The 26,456-nt window shown below is 42.4% G+C and overlaps 1 protein-coding gene across 2 annotated transcripts in view; it reads left to right on the plus strand.

Moving 5' to 3' along the window:
* The first annotated feature begins 6,796 nt into the window (after positions 1 to 6,796).
* epha3 (eph receptor A3) overlaps positions 6,797 to 26,456 on the plus strand; it is a 114,028-nt gene continuing 94,368 nt past the window's right edge. For both annotated transcript variants that reach the window (XM_084362428.1, XM_084362427.1), the window contains exons 1-3: positions 6,797 to 6,944; positions 14,659 to 14,723; positions 25,780 to 26,440. In XM_084362428.1, the coding sequence (XP_084218554.1) occupies positions 6,851 to 6,944; positions 14,659 to 14,723; positions 25,780 to 26,440 (820 nt within the window). In that variant the 5' untranslated portion in view covers positions 6,797 to 6,850. The remainder of the gene's footprint in view (positions 6,945 to 14,658; positions 14,724 to 25,779; positions 26,441 to 26,456) is intronic.

Raw genomic sequence — 26,456 nt, forward strand, 5'->3', positions numbered from 1 at the left:
TTATCTCATGAAGAATATTAAAAAACTTCAGTACATGACCAGATAATCACATAAAGAACGCAATAATACTTCTAAATCAGATGTAACACTGTACATTACCTCAGTTGCAGGACATAATTCCAAGTTTGAGGTACTTGTACATGGTTATTTCCATTTTTCGGGAAAAGTCATACCTTTCTTCCTTTTCAAAGAAATATGATTATTTTTTATTTATTTTTTATTTTTAGTGATTGTTACTAAGTACATGTACTACTAAACTTAAGTGCAACTGTAAGGTACTTGTAGTTCATGTAAGTATAATTAACTTTTCCTTGCAGGGTTGGGACGGTGACTTTAAAAATGTATTCTGATACAGTTACTAATCGCCTGTAAATACGTCAGTAACGTAATCCAAGTATAACAATATCAAAGTAATGTAACTTGATTACTTTCTATTACTTTTGGATTACCTCAATTGTAACAACAATTCAAGAGTCTCACACTCTGGTGATAGTGAATTGTTGTCATGTGTGCACATGTGCATGAGTAGTATATCAGTCTTTATTTTAAAATTGTAATCCCTTTATTAGTCCCCTTTTTTTTATGAATGTATCTGTAATCTAATTACATCCTTTTTTTCCGGTAACTTCACCAGAATACATTTACCTTTTTTTCCCCCCCAAGCTTCTTTAGTTGTACATTTAAGTACATTTATTGCCAGAAAATTACTTTTGATATAAAAGATACTTAAGACTTTTACTCAACTACTATTGGCATTAGTCACTTTTACTTAAGTTATATTTTAACAAGATATTTTTACTTTTAAAGTGTGACTTTTGGTTACTTTATAGACTACTGTTTTTTCTCTGGTGGCTCTAATTATATTTTATTTTCACTCACATCTTCATTCTGTCCTTCATTTCTGCTTTCACTTTCAACTTGGTTCTTTTACCTTTCTTTCTTTCTTTCTTTGTCTTTCTTTCTTTCTTTCTTTCTTTCTTTACTTAGCTAATATTCTCAGTACAATAATATAGTATTACTGACACATTTTATGTGAAACATGACTATTTTTATTTATACTATTTATATCACTTGAGAATGTGAGAACTGATTTCAGCACTGGGTCTTGTTCTGACATGTTGTTGCTTTTCTGAGGGAATGACACAACCAACTGCTTACACTGCTGTCGCTCACACAGACACACGTGTGACCAGAGACCTGACCAACGTCTCTGCCCCGGCAGAAACAAGCCTGTGAAAAAAAAACATCCCAAAACCACAAATCCTGCGGAACCAGTCTTTACTGAAGGGCGTACTGAAGGGTGCAGCAACTTTCATTTTCAAGGTTTTTACAGAACGACATCAAGCGGACAGTCCTGTCTTTGACAAAGGACAATAATCCTATCTTAATCTACTTCTGTCGTGCTTTATTCCCTCGCCTTTGCCAGCCTTTTCCCACCGCACTACAGCGGTTTGATGGGAAGTTATTGTGGCTGGATGTGGAAAGAGAGAGATGTTTGGGCCAGCTCTGTCTCACAGGACCCTGTTATAGGTCGGTCAGTCCCAGCAGAGCCGTCTCTCTGAGGGCGAGAAGGAGAATTTGCCACATGAACCATGACCTAATTAATCACGGGTGCGAATACAGGAAATCAGGCGGCACTTGATTTCTTTGTGTAAACAGTTCGACTAGACAAATTCTTCGAGATAAGAATGAAACGGTGTTACAACACAAACTTCCACTGGAAATTGTTTTCAGCCGTAATAATCAGAGGCTCCAGTTTTTCTGCCTTTGATCAGTTTGACACTGATGTTTGCACATACAAAGTGTTCTGGCTTCTGCCCTTTTTCCAAGGCAGGCAACATTCCTATGAATAATGAAGAAGAAATCTTTCACTAATATTCTGGGCTACATCCAGCAGTGCATTCTCTGATTAATGAACAACCTCCCTTTTTCATTTTTTCCATTCAACCACCTTCTTGAGAAGCTCAGCATGGGTGTAGTGCATGTTAGGGATGGGACGTTATTAACATTTATCGTCACGATTATGCTGGCCAAAATAATTGAAATTCAGAATATTATCCCAACAATCACCCAAATATAAACATTAAATTCACCGTAAAATATACTGAAATCACTTTCCCTTACATTTTGTCAAAAGATCAGGAAACTGTTAGACTGTACAAACAGAAGAGGATGAGGGCCACAGATTTTTTGTTTTTTTCACAATTCCGACTCTGACTATAAACTCTAACTTTAATCTCAGAATTAAAGTCAGAGAAAAAAAGTCAAAATTCTGAGATTAAGGTCAGAATGCTTTTACCGTGGCCCCGAAGCTATTCTATATTTTCATCAGCAAGCTAGACAGTGTTTTAAAAGCCACTCATGTAAAGACATTAACGATTATCCCAATAGTCGAAATTCACCACAACTGACTAATCCTGAGCATTTTTACTGTGATCTGCAATAAAATCTCTTATTGTCCAATCCCTAGTGCAAATCCAAAACCCTGATGATATCCAACTCATCCGTCAACTGTGAGGCAAGAAGATGTGCCCCATGAAAACCCCATGAATATGCCAAATGCACTGTATACATGTCCAAAGAATGCTCCTACAACCTGAATAATATTGACATTATCTCACAATCAAAACATCTGACTGGAGTATGATGTTTACATGACCTGTATCAAATTTGGGATATTGTTATATTTGGAGAAATTGTGGAATATGAGTCTGCACGCAGCGGCGATTCTAAAGTCAGTTTTTATTGTGTTATGAATAATCTGACGCCAACGAACAATGTACAAAATCCAAAATCCAAACCTCATTGACTTTGAGGCAGCAATAGTGAACAATAGAATTACTTTTTTTGGAAGTTCAAGGGGGTTTAAAGTTGTCAATGCAAAATGTGCCAATATGAGAGGCCATCGGGGCCGCTTTTCCCAATATTTTGGGGGGTACCTAAACATTTTTCTGGTATTCAATATCACAGAAACTCTGAAGCTACATAAGGAGCACTGTAAATAGTACCAAGTATACTGTATGTTGGGTGGTAGCAGCAGTCAATAAACCCAAATAATGTTTGACTCTATTTTTGGGGACAGTAGTTCTATCTGACAAGCGTTGTTAGTATTTGTACCAATTACTATGATTGTTCCTCTTGAATGGACTCATAAAGAAGTACTTTAGTAGTATTTTTTATCGTGCACTTGGGTATAATGCACATAAAAAAAACAATAATCGTGCTTTAATGAGAACAATAACCAGGCCGCTGCAATTTTCCTCAGTTAGAATTCCCTGAAGTGCTGCGAGAAAATGAAAAAGACGAGGGAAAAGGCTGAAGAGCGGTGGTGCTGGCACTGGTAAGAAAGCGTCCCTGGTATGATGTTTGGTGTGGGGGGATAGTGTTACATGCCAGCAGCCCGCTGGCTTCTCCTCCTCCTGTACGCTGCGAGTATGGAGGAATGTGCCGCCTGAGAACCGCAGGGAGGAAGAGGGTACTGACAGCAGGCAGTAAACACAGTCCGCCTATCTGTTTGTTTGTTTGTGTGTTACTGCGTAAGAAGGCCAAGGCTCGGCAGCTTCAAACAACATCTGCTCTGTGAGTTTGGAGCAGCGAACGGCCACGCCAGGACACATCATGACTTACAATTGCGGCTCTAAATCAATATTTCCCTCCATCTCGTACTGGATTGTTCCACTGGCAAGAGTTCAAGAATGGACAAGCGCTCATTGAGAAGAGGGAAAAAATGTTGGAGTGGATAGACGGGAGGGACCCATCGCATTTTTCCAATTCACCACAATCAGAAACAGATTTCCAACAATTAGTCGGAGCTAACTCGCAGGTTTAGTGACTGAAAACTCTCAGACCAATGAAAACTATTACTACTGATTATCTTTGCCTGTCAGCATGAAGTTCCTTCAAAGTTGTATTATATGATATGTTCATATTCACGTATCACTGAGAATGCTCGAAATAACTTTAATTTTCTTTGTTGGCAGTCTCTTTTTTTATGCACATATTTTAATTTGAAGCTCTTCTGTTGTCAGCATTCGTCTTAGCGTTAATCTGCTACTTTTTAAGTACTTTAAGTTGACTTTCTTGTAGGAAAAGGGCTTAAATGTTATAATTCAAATAAAGAATAACTCAAGCCCAGCTCCTGAATGCTTTCTTTCTTTTCCAACGTCCAGCATATTTATAATTCTGACAATTTTCCACGAATGTGTTGTATTTCAAAATAAATGCAGTTGTTTTCTCAGAAACTACATCCTCACATGTGCAAACTACGAGCCCAGAACAACCAGCCCTTTGAACGGACCGTTAGCCGTGGAGCCTCTCGTATTAATCTCTCTCACTGTGTAATAAGTGAATTAGTGGGATGTAGAAGATGATGTATGACGAAGGCTGGCACGTCTCGAACCTGCTGTAAATCCACATGCCTCAGCCACTTAATAATGTGGCCAGAGACCTCCTGGCATCATTCTTGGCTGTATCCGTTGACAACCTGAAAATAATAAATCTCTGGCGCTCCCAGTTTGCTGTTAAGTCATTTATTTCATAAAAATATCTGCATTAAATGCTTTGTGAAAGAGCCCCAGCTCATTTCAAAGGGATTTTGAAGACACCGCCAGCAACACATTATATCGAGCGAGACAAAAAAAAATGAAATTTAAAAAGAGATTTTTCAGCCTGAGAAAGTGAGCGGTTTGTCAAAATGCAGCATGTCATTTGCATAGGAGACATTTCCACACATTTAGCAATGTTTTCTACCGTGTGATAATGGTTTGTATAATCGTTCTTCTATAAAAGGTAATTAAGTGCATTCAGTGGGAGCATAACATTAGCATTAGTTAGACTGAGTGCCACTGTGACTTTTGGCATCTCCCTCAGTTTTTCTTTTTTTTTATTTCAGGTTTGGAAAAATCCAGACCGTTCTGTCCCTTTGCTTTTTTCATCACAGAAAATGTTTTGTCTCATTTAATGCGAGAGGATTTTCTTTTATATCCGAGCGAGACGACCGACGCTGCTGTAAATCACGTCCAGGAAGCTGTAAAAATAATCTGAGTTTTCTGACAGATTCGACGAACCCCCAGTGTTATCGCTGTGCTCGTGTGTGCCGCGTCCTTTAACTTTTCCCATACGTCAGATGCCTCCAACCCCCCACCGCAACAGCTGGCGTCTCAGCGAGGGCCCTGACGCTACGCTGCCACCCCTGCCTTTCAGCGTGGATCAAGTCTTGTGGTGTCAGGGGCCCCTAATGGCCCTCGCTGAAAAATGCACAAAGTCGACCAAAATACAAGCACGTCCAGACGATGAGGAATAAAACTCTGTCCGTCAGACACGTGAACATTATAACTCGGAAACGGTATAAATAAACATTTCTATATTTAGGCATTTTATAAGTAGGATGTCAGACATGTGTTGATGAATTGTACATGCGAGTTTTCATTTAAAAACTATTCAAACATAAAAAAGAGTTGTATCATGAGTTCAGTTTGTGGCTTTTATAAGGCATCGCAGCCGCAGTTATATAAGCAAAAATAATTGTTTTCATGCATGAATTAAAGGAGCACTATGTAGATTTGGGGAAGACATTTTCATCAGAATAGAAATATCCTCACTGGCTGATTTTTTTAATGTCTAAACAAACTAAGTAAACAAACTCCCTTCGTTTTCATGACTGAATAAACTGAATAAACACACTGATTAAAGGACGACACAATTTCATACGGTTTTACTTTGTTTATATTTGGCGGACCCTGCCACCTTTCAAGCCTCTAACAGTGTTCTTGGATCTTATTTTCCTCTGACAACAGCTTGTTTATACAGTTGTGGAAAACATAAATATGTCTGAGTTTGTATCATTACCTCGTTAATCTTAAAATTCAGACTTTGAATTTCTTGTCCAAAACTACACAGTGCCCCTTTAATTCTCCTTTCAAAAACTCACTGCCTGAATGATCCGCCTCGTTTTCCCTGTGACAAATAATCAAACAACTGGGCTCCATTTACTTCCAGAACCGGGGTTAAAACACAAGTCCCTCCTGGCCTTTTCACAGTGACAGGATCCGGGTGGCTCTTCCAGTTTCTTGATGAAAAACAACCCTGAAACCAAGAGGATCCTTATTTATGATCCAAAAATCCCAGGCCACGTTTGTCTGTTTGATTGAAAACACCAGGTTGTAATAGTCTCTCCCACAGTGTTGTTTAAAAAAGAAATTCTTGCTGGTTGATTTACAGTCGCTTGTTCTAATCGAGGCCTGTATCGAGCTGCTGAGGTTGTCATTTGGCCAACTGGAGCACAAGTGATACTCTGATGTGATAAAAATGTTCTACATCTACATATTGTATGTGTAGTTATATCAAATAGTTCACATTTGCTGTTCAGAATCAAACCAACTGTAGTTTAAGCCAACTTCCAGTGAGCATAGAGCAGATAAAGACTGTGAGTGAGATGATATTTGGTAAATGTGATCAAATTATTACAGCAGAGATGTATCCAGGAGATTGGATTACCCTTTTCTTCCCAGACAGTTTTATAATATTCCCCCTTTCTCTCAGTGTGCGTGAATCAAACTGCATTTTTTTCTTTTTTTTTTTTTTGGCCAACTGGCTGTGAAATGTGCTGACTAGCTGTCAGTCACGTCCAGAAAGACAGCCCGTGGTAAAGGATCTAAACTGACCTGTGGTGAACTTGCGCGCTGCGTTTTTTGTGTTTTGTGCTGCCTGTCAGACTCTGTAGGACCCAGCGGAAAACTCCCCCCAACCGGAGGGAGCCGGAGCGAGGAGAGAGGGAGAAAGCTGAGTGGAGAGAAGACGCTCTCAGATCAGTCAGTGGCTTCATGGAGTTATGTACCTCTGATCCGCCGCCATGGATTGCAATCCGCGATCGCTCCTTTTCATTTTACCTCTTTTATTGTCCTGCGTTGTCCCCGCGTTCACCATCATCTACCCCCCCAATGAAGGTAAGAGGACTCTCTCTCTCTCTCTCTCTCTGTCTCTGTCTGTCTCTCTGTCTGTCTGCGGACATGTGTGTTTATGTCTGTATGCGTGCGCGCCTGTGTGTGTGTGTCTGTGTGTGCGTGTGAGCGGTGCGCCACGGCACACGTCGCGGACAGTGCCGTGCGCTCACCGCGGACTTGCTTCTGTCCAAAATGTATGAAGAAGACAATTTAAAAGACGATCCGAAGCGCGTGAAGGTGACACTCGGAGCCGGGATATTAATCACCAAGAGACAATAATTACACAATAACTTGAAAGTGGGGACAAACAAGGCAGACGAGGCAGCCTCGTTCTGGGAAAACGTCGCGATCGAGGCGGTTAATAGTTGTTTAAATGACCCTGAACGACGGCGTTTAAAAGCTCCCGCAGCCAAAGTTAACACAAGAGATGCGTGAAAACTCCGATGTCTGCGTTTCATCCAAGAATCCATTTGGGGGGTAGACGCCCCACTTCGGCGCTCCAGCCACGCCGATTTAAAGGCAATAAATAGAAGATGAGCACAATCGCACAGTGCGTAAAAACGCGGATGTCTCTTTTTTTTTTATGGGTCTGACCTGGATACATCCAAAAAAGAGTTGACTTGTGGGCTGCTGAGGGGGAGAGCTCGTAAACTGTCCCGTTTTTTTTTTTCCACGAATGTGTTTCAGATTATGTTTCATTAAAAGAGCGTAAAACGAGGGGAGACTTAACTCTTCTTATTCTCGACGCGAGTCTCGCTCATTTCTGTGGCGATCGCAAGCATGTGGCAATATTTTGAGGAAAAAAGAAAAAAAAAACGCAGACTGATCCACGTTCAGCTCAGTCGCGTCTGCTGCGCCCGGAACAAGTGAACCAGCCTCCTCATGGAGCCGCAGATCAGCTTAACTTTCCTCAAATGCTCAAACAAAGAGTAAAAACAACAACAACACGGTCACCTTTACGTCCACTTGTCATGGTCAAAGTGTCAAAGTAGAAAATGAATGGCACACACGTGCTGAAGGGGCAGCTGAGATCTGTAGAGGTTAAAACCGTCCACAGGGGGGGAGACGTACATGTGGGTCACACTCTGCACCGGGTCACTCTTGTTCCCCTTTAAAAACATGCAACGAACTGATAAAATAGTGACGTAATAGATGTGATTACAAGGAGGCTGAGTGATTTAAACCTTAACACCAATAAAGTAATTAAACGAGCCTTCGGTGTAGGCGTAATCTAGGCTCCTCTGTCAATCCAGTGCAGAGAGACAGACGAGTCAGGTAATGAAATGTTCCTGAGCCCTGTGCCTTATTACATGGAGACAGCAAGGAAGAGTGGGGAGGAAGAACGTAACTCGTCCTGATGATGGAGGATGAGTTTGGAGAGTTTGGGTGTGAAGGCCACATCAGAAGAGCCCCTCAAGATGGTGTTGTTCCTGTTGGGTTTATCCTGCTCTGCACTGCTGGTGTGACCAAGAAGGAGATCACTGGAAGTTATTTGTCAAAAACACTCCTTCAACTAACTTTAACCTGTTTTTATTTTCGCTGTCTTTTTTTGCGCGCCTCGTCCGTGTCAGACAAAGATCGTATCTTGCGTAAATCGTAGGACGGTGGCTTTTATTTATTTTCTTCTACCTGACCCGAAAGCACGAGCGGACGAACAATTTGCAGTTCACCCCCAAAATAATCAGAGTGGCTGTGTTGTCCTGTGAAAACTCTCCTGTGCTCAACACTTTTGTTTTATTCTAACACATTTTCTCTGAATATCAGTCAAGGATGAAGCTTATCGAGATGTAAAGCTGATGGATGTTTGGTATCAGCGGCCTGAGCAAAAGCACAACTAACACACACACACACACACACACACACACACACACACACACCACCCTGACAGGACATATGATAAGTGTGTGTTCGTGTGTGAGAGAGATAGAGAAAAGAGAGAGAGAGATAAATCATGTAACCGGTTTAAAAGTTCGTATGACGCAAAAGCAACAAAGCAAAAAAGTTAAATTATGAAAAAAACAAAAAACAAATCGACCAATTAAATTAAAATCCACCTTCCCAACACATAAATCTGCCAGAGAGTGTCAGTATCGAGCCGCTCCGTCTCCATATCGTATAGATATTCATATAGACAGCTACACCGCAGGTCTGACCCTGTTACACACTTTGAACTGGTACAAAGCTTTTTTTATTTTCTCTGTCTCTGTCCATGCAAATGCTTCTGCTTCTTAAACCTGACTGAGCTTCAGCTTCCACAGACGATCAACAAAAAAAAAAAAAAATAGGAATTAATTGTTGTCTGACGCAGATCAGGCTGGAAACTAACTGAAAGTTACAAAGTCACAGATGAGGAGCAGAGTTTGGTTTTCTGCTTGTGGAATAAAATAAATCAAACGACACTTTAATTGTGATGGGAACCACATGTGTGACTGGTTAACTGACTGGTTAAAAAGTCACTAAACACGTCTCCGTTTTAATTACTTCGAGTTTATAATTAGACACAATAACAAACCTGACCTTTTTATTTAATTTTTTTATTTTTTACCCAACTCAAATGGTTTTACTTGTCCTCTGCTTGCACTGCTTCTCATTTTGATGCCGACAGGCTGCTGGTGATCAGGTCCAGCCTGTGAGCGCGCAGCAGATTAAAAAGAAGCTCGTTTTTGAACTTTCACTTCGATGTTCATAAAACGATCCGCAGTAAATTCGCCGACAGATTTCTCAGGCTCCTAATGAGTAAATTAAGGAATTAATTAAATTCTAACAACTTGTGGACTTTATGGGACTCCAGGCGCACCAACAGCAGAGCAGGAAAAATATATATTTCCAAGGAAAGCAAACCTCAAAAATGGAAAACTTGTGATATTTTATTATTTTCCTGCTCTTTTATACAGAAACCAGACGTTTAGTCATATTTCATGTAATCTTCTCTCCCATCTCGGCCACATTTATTTTTTTTAAAACAGCATTTACTGCGTGTGTAACTTTCATTAGGTCGTAATGAACTCGTGTGAAACTTTGGGGAAAAGTTTAATGAAACACAGGAAACCTCTGAGAAAATCACTGAAGGGGCGCGGAGTCATTTTCACTTTCTTTTAGATGTTGTTTTAAAAAAAATCAAAAACAATTCCATTATTAAATCGAGAGAAAAAGGGGAAACTTTCTCTCGCTGTGGTGCAGTTTGTGCGTGGTGTGATGTTGGCCCGCTGCGGGGCGTCGGGAGGCCTCCGGTATTTTTAGCCGGCGGTGGGGAGGCTTGGCCCGGGGAGCCCGACGCAGCGGTCCCGCTGGGACGGATGGACTCTTGTGAGCGATGGTACCTTTCAGAGGTGCTGGAAATGTGCTTACATACAGCCTTGCCCCTCCTTTAAAAATAAACCCCCTCTCTCTACTTGTACTACAGGCCTGTATTCATATGCGTAAACACTGAGCTGAGCGCTGGGAGTGAGATCTTCAGTTTTACAGCATGTGTTCTGGGAGTCAGACTTGGATAGAAAACATAAGGTTTGTGTTTGAGAGTGGAGAAATATAAGATTATACAACCTGGATCTGCACAGGAGAGCTGTATGTCTTTATGTGAGTTGAAGTCTGTGTGTGTGTGTGTGTGTGTGTGTGTGTGTGTGTGTGTGTGTAAGGGATATAAGGTTTAAGAATAGAAGAGGAACAGAGGAAAGAAAGAAAGAGAAAGAAAGAAAGAAAGAAAGAAAGAAAGAGGAATGGGGGCAGAGGGGTTGGGCAAGCAGCAGCAGCAACATCAGACAGAGCGACTCTGCACTTGAATAATTCATAATGGGAGGTGAACACTTCACCCTTTAACACAGACACAAGTCGCCTTGCTCTGCCTGCACTGCGGCCTGCCAACCTTCACATGCTCAGAGCCAGGCTGCAGAGAGAGACAAAGCCCTCTCCGCCGCGTTCGCCATCAGATCGGAGATATTCGAAGCACATGTGCACACAACTTCCATCCCACCCCGTTCTGCTCTGCCTCGGTCCAGATGGGGGGAGCGTCTCTCTCCCCGCTTCTGCTGATCAACCCATGTGTTGATTCTGGACCCACTGTCCGACTGACAGCTCCTCCATCTCACCCATCCGACGTCCCGACGTTTTAATTGTGTCTGTGTCTCCGCCGGAGGATTGAATTCCTGCGTACATCTGCTGTGAATCGGGTTTCCTTCATCACGTTTTACTGGAAGTGAGGGGGCTTGCTGCCGAACGTCCAACTTAGCTGCTGAATTATGAGAACATAGACATCAAAATAGGCGCCCTGTGGATCTTTGCTCCGATGTTTCGTGTTAATATTTCAACATATGCTTTGCCAGGCGAGTGAAAGTGGTCTCGGGGTTGTGTTTGAAAGGGTGTTCATTGGATTTACTGAGTGATGATACAATAGATCATCCGCCACCAGCAGCAGCAGCAGCACCACCGCCCCCCAAAAAAAATCTACGTGTTCCCTTCAGTTCATCGTGAAACCTCCCACTTCCGCTTCACCGGGGTCAGTGTATGTGTGTGGGCGTTTCACATATCGATTCACCTGTTTCCACCTCTGTGATGTTGTGCTCCCTCCCAGACAGCCTGGCTCAGTTTGCTATTAATACTCCTAGTTCCCGTTTAGAGGCACTCCCTGATGGGGCAGGGGCTATATGCTTGGCTGACGCTAGCTTGCTAACCGACTGTGTGTGTGTGTGTGTGTGTGTGTGTGTGTGAGAGAGAGAGAGGGCGCGAGAGTAAGAAAGACTGTCAGCAAACGTTGCTCTCTTTTTTTATTGCGCCCGCTCGAGTGCGCATGTGCGGGAATATGTGAATGTTTTCATCTGAAGGAGTGCGAACACACACTGTACTGTGTGTGTGTGTGTGTGTGTGTGTGTTTGTAAATGCTTTTCATTCGGTGCGTTCATTTCAGCACAAAGATGTGTGTTTACTCCACTAGTTTTGTTGGCTGTGCATCCTTTTGCTGTGATTCTGTGTTTTTCCTCACCCGCACACACGGTGTTTATGCATGCTTTTGTGTGTGAGTCTGTCTGTGTGTGTGTGCGTGTGTGTGTGTGCGGCTGCTTATTTCCCCCTAGCCAAGTGCAGCTGGAGGGGGCTTTTTTCCTCCTGCGATATGAGAGCCGTCTAATTTTCTGCTCTCAAATTCCCCCGCTCGGCTCAATTGGAGTGGTGGGCTCGGCTCGTTGAGAAATGTAAATTGGAAGCAATGGCCCTGGATGCTGAGCTGCTATTATCTGACATGAACAGATAGCTTCATTAGACTCTAATAGGAATGTGTCTACTGCCACTCAACTGGATGAGTGGCTTAGCATGGCTGCAGCTCAGGTGAGCCTCCATTTAGAGGCTTTTTCAGCCTGGAATGTGATAATAAGTCTCCCTCCGTGTGTGTCTTCCTCCTCTCTCCGCCTGTCGGCTGATAGCTATCAGACTCCGCCTGGAGAAAATGATGATTTCCATCTCAACCTTTATTCCGGTGTGAAACAACAATTAGTTCCCAGAGCGGCGAAATCACTTTCCCCCTGAAAATTTTCGTTCATGCTCCTTGTGAGGGGTAAATTTTGCTTGACTAAAACGGTTTTTCACAGCGCTGACCCACAAACACTCTCTTTGACTGTCTTTGGAGATGTCTACGCTCTCACTGGAGCTTTGAATGGGAGAATACAGGGAGATTGTATTGCTCATATTTTCACAGTGAATAGAGTTACAGCTGCAGGGCCTGACTGCACTGCTGCTTCACTTTGTTGTGTGCGTGCGCTCGCCTCAGTGTGCGCTTGTGTGCGAGTGTGTGCGTCGAGCTGTGGACTGATTCGCTCTCAGCAGGATGGGAAAGAGGCTTCATGTTCAAACTTAAAGGAGGAGACCGTCGGAGCAAAGCAGCTTTATTGTCTAGTTTTTCATGCAGATCACTTTTTTATGATTATTAAGTCAAAATGCGGAAAGGAAATAATATAAATGAATAATTTTAGAATAATTTGAATGATTTGAGCTCCAGAAAGCTTTGAATTCAACCATTTTTGAAAGTGAAGTTTTTTGTAATAATAATAAAAATGCTATAAAATGTGCACAAATAAGAGTCTCCTCACCGTTTGTGCCCACAAGTTTTATCTGTTTGCTTCTTCTTCACGCTGCAGCAGCATCGCGCTACAACAAGACATCGTATCAGTTTGCAGGAATTTCAAATTAAAGGCGATCTGTGGGACTCCTGTGTTGTGCTGGAAGCACGTTCGTTTATGTTAGTGGACTCCATTTCCAAACTATCCTGAGCTAATGTGGTTGCGCTCTGAAGCACTCGAAAATCAGTCCTTCGCAAAGAAATCCACAGTCCAGAAGCATTAAGCAACTTCAACAAATGGTCCACAGGCTTGTAGAGGCAACAGAGAGAGATGGGGAAGGTCTCAAATTGCTACAAATTGTTTCATAGAGCCCCTTTAAAATGAATTGTTACATGAATATTGCTAACTCATTTCCATTGTTTTTAATGTAGCTGTTATTTTATTTGAAGTGGAAGTAAAGGAGTACTCAGAATTGTAATATTTTCAATGTTAAAGAGGTAATGATACATATTTTTTTCCATAATTGAATAAACAAGCTGTTCTCAGAGGAAAATAAGCTCCCCAGAACACTGTTTGAAGCTAGAAAGGTGGCAGGGTCCGCCACATATAAATACTCAGTCTTTCCTACATCTTTTCTTCTGATTAAAATGTCTTCTCCAAACCTACATAGTGCACCTTTAATAGAATCTGGTGCTCGTGACAGTTTGACTTCTGGGGTGGGGCATCCATGGAGTCACTCCCCCCGCCATAAGCTCTGGTCCGCACTGACAATTGCACTCCACCCCTCCATGTGTATACACTAAGAATAGAAAATGCTGCGGTTCATTTTTCTGTGCACGAAGAAGATGTTGTGTTTAAGAGTCAAGTTGGCCGACACAAGTACATAAACGCTCGGAGAATCTGTTCATGCGTGCGCTTGTGTACCTACTGATTTTAGTCCGCGGAGGCCGGCAATTACAAAGAAGTGCAATCACGAGTAAGTCGTGACACCAAAATTGCTCCGTGTTGCACCTTAAAAACTGACACGGCTGCTAGTTTGGCATCATATAAAATGAGCCCCTTTCACCGACCCTTGTACCGTCACGCTAATGAAGCGCTTTGTCTTATTTTTCCTCCCTTATAATCAATTTTTCAGACATGGATTGCATCTTAGTTTCTGTTTGTTCTCAGCAGGACGTTCACATACAATTCCATGTCATTCATTATGAATAGATTTTGTTTTCAGCGTGGCCAATCGGATTGTTTCACTCTCCTCTGAAACTGGTGATTGGATGTGACCTGGTGTACCTGGTGACACCGTTGTGTCGCTTGGCAGAATGAGGGTCAAATGGGTGGATAAACACTTCTTGTTGCGATTTTTGAAATGCTGGCTCCACTTTAGTTCAATATCTCTCCTGGATACCTGTGCTGTAGCCAGTCCACCTTGCCAACCTCTGCTTTGATGCTTTACACAGCAAGACACGAAAGCCAGCTCTCACAGTTGGTAAGCGTAGGATATGGGTAGTGTGTGTGTGTGTGTGTGTGTGTAAGTGTGTGGCAGCTGAGTAAATAGAGTCATGATCAGTACTTGAGGTTGGTGATCCCTCCTTCGGGATTAGATGAAGGCTAATTGGGGCTAACAAGGACTAGACACTCATATGTTCTCTTTGTTTTCTCTCTCTTCCCCACCACAGTCAACCTGTTAGACTCTAAAGCAAGCCAAGGGGAGTTAGGATGGATTTCCTACCCATCGCATGGGGTGAGTAACCTCTATCTCTGTGTTTACCCTCATCATGTCTGAATGTGCTGACATATTGGAGACAGATCCACGAACACAAACTGGATGTGGGATTCAGGCCCACGCCACATGAAATCAGGATTTTCAAACTCCTGCGGTTCTCACTATGTGATGTTGACCCAATGAGCCAAGTGCAGATTAACCCACTTTTCTTTAGACGATTTTTTTTTTTTTTTTTTGTTCATTCTCCGTCTCGCAGGTTAAAGGTTAAGCATTCGGAGCTTGCCATATGGTCAAGATGCTTAAGGGAAAATGTATTGCGTGTATGTCCTGGTGTTTAAAGGAAGATTAAGGCATTAAAGGATTTTAGGTTGTAGGCACAAGGAATGTCGATGGGCTTACCCCTTTGTAGTAAATATCCACATCAATAACAGAGACAGATATTTTGCTGCTGCTGCATGTAAACATTGTAATTCCATTGTTGAAAATTCACTAGTTCATCCATCTGTTCTTGATTGTAAACACGCCCCACCTCATTCTGTCACACATGCTTTAATACTCGTCTCCTAACACACATTTTTCAAGTTGGTGCGTGTTATGCTTGAAAACATTCTGAAAAAAAAAAAAAAAAAATTATGGATTAGACCTCTGTTGTGATATTTACCAACATATCGCAATTAGGGCTGTGCGCGACTAGCGGACTAGTCGATTAAAAGTCGCTACCGTCGCTAGTCAACACCAGTAATACTTGAAAACGCCATTGGGAAAATCCAGCACATTTCCTAAAGATAATTTGTTACGTTAAATATATTTTTTTTTCATTAAATGTTATTTTTTAACTTTTATTTAGTGAGTTCCTGTCACGTTTTAGGATAATGTGCAATGTTCATAATGTGCAGAACAAATCGGCACAACTTTCAGCAGGATGTAAAATATGATTTGTTATTGAAGTATGTGATTAAAGGGGCACTATGTCATTTCAGAGAAGAAATAATAAATACAAATAAAATAAATAGAATTAATTCTAACTCAGAAATATTTATTTTTTCCATAGTTGAATAAACAAGCTGTTCTCAGAGGAAAATAAGGTCCCCAGAACACTGTTTGAAGCTAGAAAGGTGGCAGGATCCGCCACATATAAATAAAGTTAAACAGTACGAGATTGTGTCGTCCTTTATGGTCAGTTTGTTTATTCAGTCATGAAAACAAAGAGAGTATTTTTATTTAGTTTAAAGTTTAATTAAAATTTCCTCCCCAAAACTACATAATGCACCTTTAACGGTACAGAATTGCTCTTACAACATATTTTTCAGAAGGTTAACCTCACAGTTTAAATTTAGCTCGACTTGACTGATTTCTGATTGTTTTCTTACTTTTAGATGCGTCATTCTGTCCAAATGTCCGGAAAATTAGGAACGACCCTGAGGGCAATCATTTGTTTTCAGATTTGTGCCGAAATTTATGGAGCAAACTTTTTCTACCACGATGCAAAATATAAAATACAATAATGTAGCTTTCATTAAAAAAACCCCCACAACAAAATCAACTAGCAACGTTGCAACAACGTAGACCCAACTTTCGGGAAAACGGCGTCTGCAGCCTCATCTATCAACCTCTCTCTCTCTGCTACCAGAGTCCCTCCAGTGGGCTCTCACTCAGTGTTTATTTGTCTAACTAGTTAGACTACTGTGCCTTGGGGGCTGGCTTGCTGACACACACACACACACACACACACACACACACACACACACAGACTGCTAACACACACACACACCACACTTCCTTCTTTTTCCTTTATTAAGTGTTAGAATTACTCCTTGGCAGTGGCTTAAGGTAATCCAGTCATTTGTTCCGTGGAGCTGCCAAACCTTGTTTCCCTCGGCCATATACAGCGCTGGCACTGTCACAACGCTCAAAGTTTCTTCATGAGGTTGAACCACAATGAAAAAAAATGACCCGAAAGGGAAAAAAAAGTGCACGCTGGTTGAGATGCATTTAGTCCAAAGACGATTGCAGACTGCAGAACAATTGCGTGACCATTCCGAGGGAGAGATTGATGTTGTGCTGATAGAAGTTATTCACGTATGAGCGAGTAGGAAAACGCGAAGCGATGGACGTCGGAATGTGCGATAGAAGTTCTGCAGCGAGCTCTGCTTTATTTCAAGTTGTTTGCTTCGAATGAGTTCAGAAGAAAAAACAAGTGGTTGCACAGTTCATAAGAAAATGCTACGGGAAAGGAAGCCAATGTCATTCTTAAACGAGAACGACTCCAGAGAGGAAGGGAGGAGGATCAAAAAGAGGTAGAGAGAGAGAGAGAGAGAGAGAAGGGGAGGAAGAGGGGAAGAAAGAGAGGAGAAGGGGGAAGGACAGGAGAGGATGAGAGAGAGACAGAGAGGGAGAGATACTGCTGATGATCAAGTCCTCAAGGTGAATCATCTGTAATTACTCACGTCATCCACTGACTGCGCTCCGATAAGCAGCCTGCCCTGGGAGACTGCTGCTCACAAATGATTTCTCATAATGTGGCAGTGGCACTGAGCCCTCACACACACACACACACACACACACACACACACACACACACACACACACACACACACACACACACACACACAAACACTCATTCACATTGATGGAGAGGCCGCGGCTATTGGCCTACCGAGACACAACGTGCTCCGGTCACAACAAATTAAGAGCTTAGCCTCCCCTGGATGTTCACTCCGGAGCCACCGACGAGACTGACAAGTGTGTGTGTGTCTGTGTGTGTGCGAGTGCATGTGATCCAGATATACTGTTATCTGTCTGGGAGGCAGGCTGATTGCTGAGCAGTGTCCAGGGGGCTTAGCCCTTCACAAGACTAAAGAGTGTTAAAGATTACATTCTTGCGTGCTTTGAAAGCATTCTTCAGCAACAAACCAACACCCCAGACACTGGCTGTGCATACAAAATAGAATTAATGGGCACATAACGAGTGAAGTCCATTTTTCATCAGGACCAACCGGGGATACAGCTGCATTGATGTTTCTGCCAGGACTGTTTCATATTAACTGGAAAAAAGTAACATTTCTGCTTAGCTAGTTATTTTTGCAATGTGAGGGTTTTTATGTTCATCTGAAATGTGGAGAGAATAAAGTATTTTTGATATTAAAAGTTTATAAAAGGTCATTGAAACACACATTTGCCTCAGTTCAACTCACAGTCACAGCTTTACTTTACTTATTTTGCAGCATTTTCAACAACTGTTTGGATTTTTTCATGCTGGAATAAAACATGTGTGTCAGATGTTACAGTACTCTGGCGTCCTTATAGGAAAATTGGTATTAAAAGAAGTCAGTGCCAAAACTAGAATGAGACTCAATAGGGCGCATACCCCCACCTTTTGTGCTCACTCGTAGGTACCAGCCAACCATGCATTATTCCCTCTGAAATTGACGAAATGTCTGAAAAAATGTGGCAATATTAAAGAAAGTGAGAAAAAAAAAATCCTGGATCCGCTCTAAAAGTTGATGGGCTCTATTCTGGCCCGTCCCGCATCCTCTGTCCAAATTTCGCGGAAATCCATTCAGTAGCTTTTGTGTGAGCCTGTTGACAAACCAACAGATCAGTCAACAAACGGACGCGGGTGAAGCCATGACCTCCTTGTCCCTTAAATTTTACAAGTTGATTTTACTTTGGAAAAGTCAGGATACCAATTACCTCAGAATTACTATTAAAGGACTATTACGTTTAAGTTGAACGAGCGAAAAAGTTTCAACAACTTAAAATTACTAGTCTACTTTTTTTTAGGTTATTGGTTCCGATCACTTTGTCCGATTTTACAGTGTGGCAGAGGCAACTAAGAAGAAGAAAAATAATATACAATATATAATAATATACATTGTGTAGTAAAATATCCTGGCTGTAAGTATTTAGACTTATACTCTCTACAGGACTGTGTAAGTCTTTTGTAAAAAGCTAAGTAACAATGGCACGACTGAACTTTTGTATCCCGATGAAGAAGCTTGACGTCTATAAAAAAACACCCCGGCAGTCACAGTGTGTTAACTCTGCACATACTGTCTGAAATAATGAGAGATATTTAACATACAGACATTCACAGCCCACATTCCATCTCTTAAGTCTAGAGGGAGAGAGGGTGGGTGCTGCGCTGCAAGGCATGGCCTTTTATATTTTGATCAGGGTCTACTACTTCAGCAGGCTTCCTATTTTTTTCCCCCTCTCGGTGTACAGACTGCTGTTTCAACTCCTTTTGTCACCCAAGGGCTCTTAAAGCCCCCCATGCCCTGCTGCCACCCCATCTAGGAAATCAGCCTGACCAGCATAAAACATTCTCCCTGTACCCCCCGAAAGAGAGAGAGTTCGGAGAAAAGCCCATCATAAACGAGGCTTAACAGGGCAGGGCGAGTGACCGGAGAGGAGGAGGAGGGTGTATAAAGTGTGTTATAGTTACATTCGTCCTGGTTAGAAAAGCTGATGTCAACCGTCTGACTGATAACAAGGATACAGCATGACAAAGGTTTAAATACGACATAAAATACGTACGTTAGAACAAGAAATACATCCCAGTCGTATACCAGTATTCCCCAAAACAATACAAAATATTAGCCCTTTGTATAATTAAACAGCCGTGAATAACAGATGTCCTACCAGTGTAACAATAACACCCCACAGTATTATGAATGTCGTGCCGACGCGGATTCTTCGGAATTAATTGAAAACGAATGAATCCTTCAGCGGTCGTTGCTGATGTGTCCTTGAGCAAAGCATTAACAAGGATTAGCTGGGGCAGAGGCTCGGAGCCGTTCGGAAACAGGAGGAAGGACGAAGAAGAGAGGAGTATTAGGGTCTCCCTTTGGTAAGACCGGCTGATGAAATGTCCTCTGACTGATATGCTGCAGTTGTCGTGTCTGTGACCCCGCCGACCTCTGTGGAGCCCAGAATGTAAGCTGGCTCCGCACTTGTTGTGGCCGCTCCGGTCTTTCGATACACTCCTCTCCAGCTGTAGTATAATGGACAGTTGTACATACGCTACATACTGCATGTGCTCTGTTTCTCTCAAGATTTTTATTATAAAGTCCCAGTCAGCAAGTCTATCTCCAAAAAAAAAAAACCCAAATAGTCTATTTAAAATATACAAATGAAGAGTTTGACTTGAAAAATAACAATAACAAACATTTAAATACAGAAAAATCTCCATATGTTTTGAATTTAAAATTTAAAAAATAAAAAAAAATAAATGAAAAATAAAGTAAAACAATTTCATTAATTCTATAATTTTTGGCCAATCAGGATCTTATTAGTATACTAATTATTGTTAAACTGTAGATTTGACCTTTATTCCTATCATTAATAGAGTCACAGAGAAAAAGAAAAAATGTATTAGGTCATAACTGAAACCCCATTAATTTTCATAAAATTGTCAGTCCTCGACAACAGTGTTCCTCCAAAACAAACAAACAAACAAAAAAAACAATCAATAAATAATAAATAAATACATAAATAAATGAATACAAACTGGAAATTGAAAACTGCAAAAATGATGGCATCATTTTGAAACCTTGGAATAAAGCATATGATTCTCAATCTTGTTCCTTTAAACACGACTAGTCTCGGTGTAACTGCATTGTTACCCTACACTGGCCCATCCACTGGTCCATTAACTCCCGCTGACCTGCATCTCTTTGAAGTGGGTGAACTGGTGTGCTGACTCGGTGACTCTGAGACGTGCCTGTTGCCGTAGTTGTAATGTCATGAGCGGATCGAGTTACCGCTCTCCATTTTACTGTCCCTTTGGCTGCTTCACCTACCTACAGCACAGATCAGAGGAACCAGGGGCAAGATCACACCAAACTGTGCCCCAACTGTGACCATCAGGGGTCGGGGTCAGAGGTCACGAGGGCCGGTGTAGGGTCGTAGTGTTGTTATATATCAATTAGAGGGCAGGGAGAGGGGAGTTATGCCTCCCTGGAGAGAAACAAGGAGGTGGCCACTCACTTTGGGCCTTTATTTATCCTGGTCGACATACAAACAGATCCACGCGTTCACTGTGGGAGTTGCCTCTGCTGGTGGCAGAGCTTCCTGCTACGGCAGAGGGCGAAAAGCAGTAGCAGTGAAAATGTTACGCCTGGAGTTAAAGGATAAGTTCACCCGAAAATGAAAATGCAGTCATTTTCTAGTTTACAGAACATTTCTGGGGCTTCACAACTCTCCTAAACAACTGAAGTAGATGGGTACTTGTTTTCAAACATTAAAAATATAAAAATAAAATAAAATGACTTAATACAGCTTGTCTGGTTGATTCAAAAAGACAGTATTTACACCCTTGATGCACAGTCAAGCTCACTGTATTCACTTTAGATGGTGTGGGCACCAACGCTGTTAGCTTTGCGGCTACAGTGAAGATTTTCAGGTTTTAAAGAACTGTGTAAATAACTCAATTTCGAGTCAATTTGGGATCTCAGGTCTTCCGGAGACTTGGATCACACCAGACAAGATGTATGTAGCCATTTAATGTTTTTCTTCTGCTTTTGTCCACATCTGCTACAGTTGTTCTACCACATAATCTTTTGTGGATAAAGAAACGTCACCCAATTTTCCATGAGAGTGAGGAGATAATGATTGATTTTTTAAAAAATTTTTGGGGGGTGTAATTATCCTTTAATTTAGTCACTGAATTTAGCATGAAGTTTTGCAGAATTGTCCAACATTGTCTCTCTCATCTGCACAAGCTCTGAGTCTGTGGCGGTTTACTTCTTCATAGCAGTGGCTGAAGACTCATGGCTGCTGCAATCCCATTTCATCCCATACGAGTAAAACCTGCACTAGACCAAAGAGCGCATCACTCTCTCCCAACGGATGATTCTTTTGGGATCCGGAGCCAGATAATTATCTTGAGACATTCTCTATTTATTTCCTCTCCTTGTCGAGCGAGGGACAATAAAACAAGCCTTACCTAACTAACCCAGGGAAGTGACTCAAGGTTGGAGGAGATCATTCTTATGATGTAATGTTTGGGGATTGGGGGGGTGGGAGAGGAGAGGAGGAGGGGTAGCTCCATGTAATAGATGCTATCCTCCAGAGTGGGATCCTCACATCATAGCAGAGGTCTCATTTACTTTGGCAGAGACTAGCTCAAGTCAAGTCATCGCTGTCCTCTGGGATAGGATATAGCACACCCGGCACACACGTAGCCTACATACAGGCGCATACACACACCTGGGTTTGATTTTAGAGCCCCTTGTGTGTGTGAGTGTGTGTGTGTGTGTGTGTGTGTGTGTTTGTGTGCAAACTTCAGACCCCTCCCAAAGACAGAAACAAAAACAGCTTTAGATTTAGCCCAGTTTGCATCATATCGGTGAACACGAAAGTACACAAAGGGATAAGACATAAAGCCTGCAGCTCACACAGACATCTGCTCACAGAGAATACACACACACACACACACACACACACACACACACACACACATTCACGCAGAAACACAAACACTGTGCCCTCCACCCTCACGGCCACTTGTTCCGTTAGAAACAAATTTTGCCTGAGTAGCTTACTATTCAGGGTCAGGGGAAATCAAACACGGAACAATGAAATGTAAGAATGATTTTCTGAAGAAGCGGAGAAGCTCTTGGAGCGACCAGACAGGGTGGGCACAAGCCAGAGCAGACACTTAAGTCTGCTCCATTTACAATGTGCTCCATCCTCTTTAAATTTCTCATTAGATGGCGGAGAGAGAGAGAGTTAGAGAGGCACAGGGCCGGTGGCAGAATACTGTACGTGCTGTGCTCTTCATGTTTACACGGCCACAGTGCTGTTTGCCACTGTTGTGTTGTAAATGTGAGGTGCACATTTTCTCAGAGAGACACCCTGTCTTCCAGAAATTACATTTATTTCGCCAAATGCATTTTTGATTGAACATAATTGTCACATACAAAGTGTTTTGGCACCAGATACCAGGGTTTGCACCTCCTAAAACACTACAGTTAAGGCCAAGAAAAAAGTTTCTCTGGGGGCAAATTTAGGTCAAAACATTCCCTGCACTGCTACCAGTCAGCATTAAAGAAGCTCTATAAAGTCATTTGTAGCAATTTACGTGTATTAATCACTTTTTTATTGGCTTTAAGTGAGCGGATTGACCACATGATGTGAAAAATGAGGCATCACCGTCTCTCTCAGCCTGCGGGCGATTTGTTTAAGTTGTTTAATGCTGCTGGACTGTGGATTTCTTTCTGAAGGACTCGGGTTGGATTTTCCGCCACAGTCCAAAGGATTTGTTTGACTTTATGCATGTTTTCTCGAGTGCCTCGTCTCTCCGCTCCGCTAACAGAGAACAACAGTAGCTCGCGTTAGTTGAGAAATGGAGCCTGCTAACATAAACGATCGGCTTCTAGCGCAACACAGTTCCACAGAGTTTAAAATGTCTTATATTTACCAATACGCTCCATCCAGAGAGACCTAGATCATTCTGTAATCATAACCAAATGCTTTGAGTGCATAAACACAACCAAGATTAAAAACAAAAAACCTTACTTCACTTAGTGTGTATTTGCAGGGGTAGCCGCCTCACTGGCTTCTAACAGTGTCCTGAGGACCTTATCTCCCTCCGAGGATGGCTTATTTTCTCAGTAATGAAAATAATATAATTGTATTATTACCTTATTGATATTGTAAATATTAACTTTCTGAGTTTAAATAGCTTTTCCAAAACTACACAGTGCCCCTTTAAGTTTCTCTCAAAACTCATTTGCTGCATTAAATCAGTGCTCTGTAAACGTTCAGGGAGACAAAAAATGTACTCCCGTCATGGTTCTATACACATAAGTTTTAAGTATTTAGTATTTTCATGTATTTTTGGAAATAACTTGTCCCTGTATATTTCTGCATTGAGAATTTTTAGCAGGTAAAACTCCCACTGATATTTTTTTAACCGGCGGCAGCAGAGACAGATCGCATCTGCGCAGAAATCGTTAGATCCCCGGCTGTGCTGCTTTCAGTCCTGGCAGAGAGACATTTAACTCTGACAGGAAATAAATATATAAGGCATGCAGCAGATTAGGATGCCTCCCTTTCATTACGTTCAAGTAAGTACATTGTCTTATCAAACCTTATGTCACCAGAATCACTAATCATAGTGGCAGATCGTGCCTTCCCTCTGCGCTCTGTTGTGTCAGGGTCTATCATCAAACCTGTCTGCATGTCACCACGTCATTATTCCTACATATATTCGGAGTCGAGTGATTAAACACACGAGTCGGACGAGGTGAAAATGTTAAGTTTAGCTTCGCCTCTTCATATTTAGCCCCACTCCTGTTCTGTCGGCTTCTCCTTGTTATTGTTGGGCCCGCGGAGAGCCGGGACTGCGCTCTGATGAATGAGGTGACGCCGAGGAAGGCATGACGGGGGAGACTAAACACCAATGGAATCTCTCCCAGCAATTTTCCTCTCGCTTTATCTCTCCCTCCTTCTTCCTATTGCTATTTTTCAGCTCTATCTCTTCTACTTTTTCTCGACTTTTTCTGTCCCTCTCCCTCTCCCTCATTCACTCTCTCAGGGGTGTTTCATTAACTTTACTGTGAGATGAAAAGCAAGTGGCCATCCTTCAGCCTGAGAGCTCCTCGAACGCCAGGCACTCATAGATGTGCTTTACACCCACCCACCCACGCACACACGCACACACACACACACACACACACACACAGGCGCACAAAAAACATGTAACAGAGAACCGAGACTTTCTTAGCTCGTCATTAATTTCTGTGTTGGGGCTGAAAGCACCTGCTGTGTCCGCCTGCTCAGGGACTTTAAACACTTCACATGAGCCTTATGTGAATGTATATGTGTGTGTGGGTTTATGTTTCCATTAATGCTTGTGTGAAAGGAGCGATAATTCAGTTTCCACTTACCCAGAAAGTGTTTTTTTTTTTCCTTTTACCCGTCTCCCTCTCTCTCTCTCTCTGAAGCTCATTCACGCATACATCTATTCTGAATTTCACAGAGAAAAAAGAAAATAGAAAAACGCATCCATTTACACATTTAGGCCCATTCATTCTAATGACTGTCATTTTAATCACAATGAGCCCAGTGTTTCAGGTGTTTGCCCATTCATCATCGCTCTGATTCAGTGTTGATTTGCCTGGACAGCGAAGCCAAAGCGCATGATCAATGAGTCTTCCCGCTGTGTTGAATTCAAAAGGAATGACCCCGCTTTCTTTTCTTCTCCTCTCCTCCTCATTGCTTTCTCCCAGTGGAGGGAAAATGTAAGATAGACACGAACGTTCCTGGTATACACTCACATCTGTCTATACTTCGTAGCTTTCTTTTGTTTCATAGTGGATTCAGCACGTTTCCTTTAGTAGAAGTAGTACTGTGATGCAAATAACCAAGACTGCAGCTTGAAAGTCCTCACTTGTAGAGAAAAAAAAAAAACATGTTAGTATAAAGGGGTGGAAAAAAACACTATAAGATCTTGCTAATATTTAACAGCAATTACGCAGCTTCACACAAATTCAGTGGGATTGAGACGGGAAGCCACACTTTACTCTGAGATATTTTCACAGCGCTCTAATCGCGGAAATTTGGCTGAGGCAGCAGGTTTGCTTTTAATTAATTTGAGTCATTTACAAGAGATCTGGTAGTGTGATTTTTCACCCTTAAGTGTTTATTAGATGCTTAGTATTCAGCAAAGAGTGAATCTGAATCTAAATAATTTATGTGTAAATGCTTACAGGGTGGAGATAACTTTATGTCTCTCTCTGCTATCTTCCCCTCCTTTCCTCTTTCTTCCTCTTTCTCTGACTCTAAATTCCCTCTCCAACTTTACTCCAATATTTTTGCTACTTTATCTTCTCCTTTGACCCCAAACCCTTGCCCCCCCTTGCTGCCCAAATTTTTCCTCGTATCCTGACATCTTTTACCTATCTTTTCTCTGGTCCTTCCTTATAACTCCGCCTGCTCCCCTTCCTTTGCATCCCTCTCTTTTTGCATTTTCCTTCAAATTTGCCCTTTTCCCCTTGCATTTGGTTCTCTATCTCGTCTCCCTCCATTTCTCTCTTCCACCTCTCCCTCTCTCCATCTCTTTCAGTGGGAGGAGATCAGTGGCGTGGATGAGCACTACACCCCCATCAGGACCTTCCAGGTCTGCAACGTGATGGAGTACAGCCAGAACAACTGGCTTCGCACCAACTGGATCCCTCGCCAGTCGGCCCAGAAGATCTACGTGGAGCTGAAGTTCACCCTGAGGGACTGCAACTCCATCCCGCTGGTGTTGGGCACCTGCAAGGAGACCTTCAACCTCCTCTACCTGGAGACGGACGATGACCAGGGCAGCCACTTCAGGGAGCACCAGTTCTCGAAGATCGACACCATCGCCGCCGACGAGAGTTTCACCCAAATGGACCTCGGAGACCGCATCCTCAAGCTCAACACTGAGGTGCGCGAGGTGGGTCCCATGACCAAGAAGGGCTTCTACCTGGCGTTCCAGGACGTGGGCGCCTGCGTAGCTTTAGTGTCAGTGAGGGTTTACTTCAAGAAGTGCCCGTACACTGTGAGGAATCTGGCGACCTTCCCCGATACGGTGCCCATGGACTCCCAGTCGCTGGTGGAGGTCAAAGGCTCATGTGTCAATCACTCCAAAGAGGAGGAGCCTCCGCGAATGTACTGCAGCACAGAGGGGGAGTGGCTCGTGCCTATTGGGAAGTGTCTATGTAACCCGGGGTACGAGGAGAGAAGCAACACCTGCCAAAGTAAGACAGCTCTTCT

This window comes from Pagrus pagrus, assembly GCF_965226575.1.
Source record: "Pagrus pagrus genome assembly, chromosome: 9".
Taxonomy (NCBI): Eukaryota; Metazoa; Chordata; class Actinopteri; order Spariformes; family Sparidae; genus Pagrus; species Pagrus pagrus.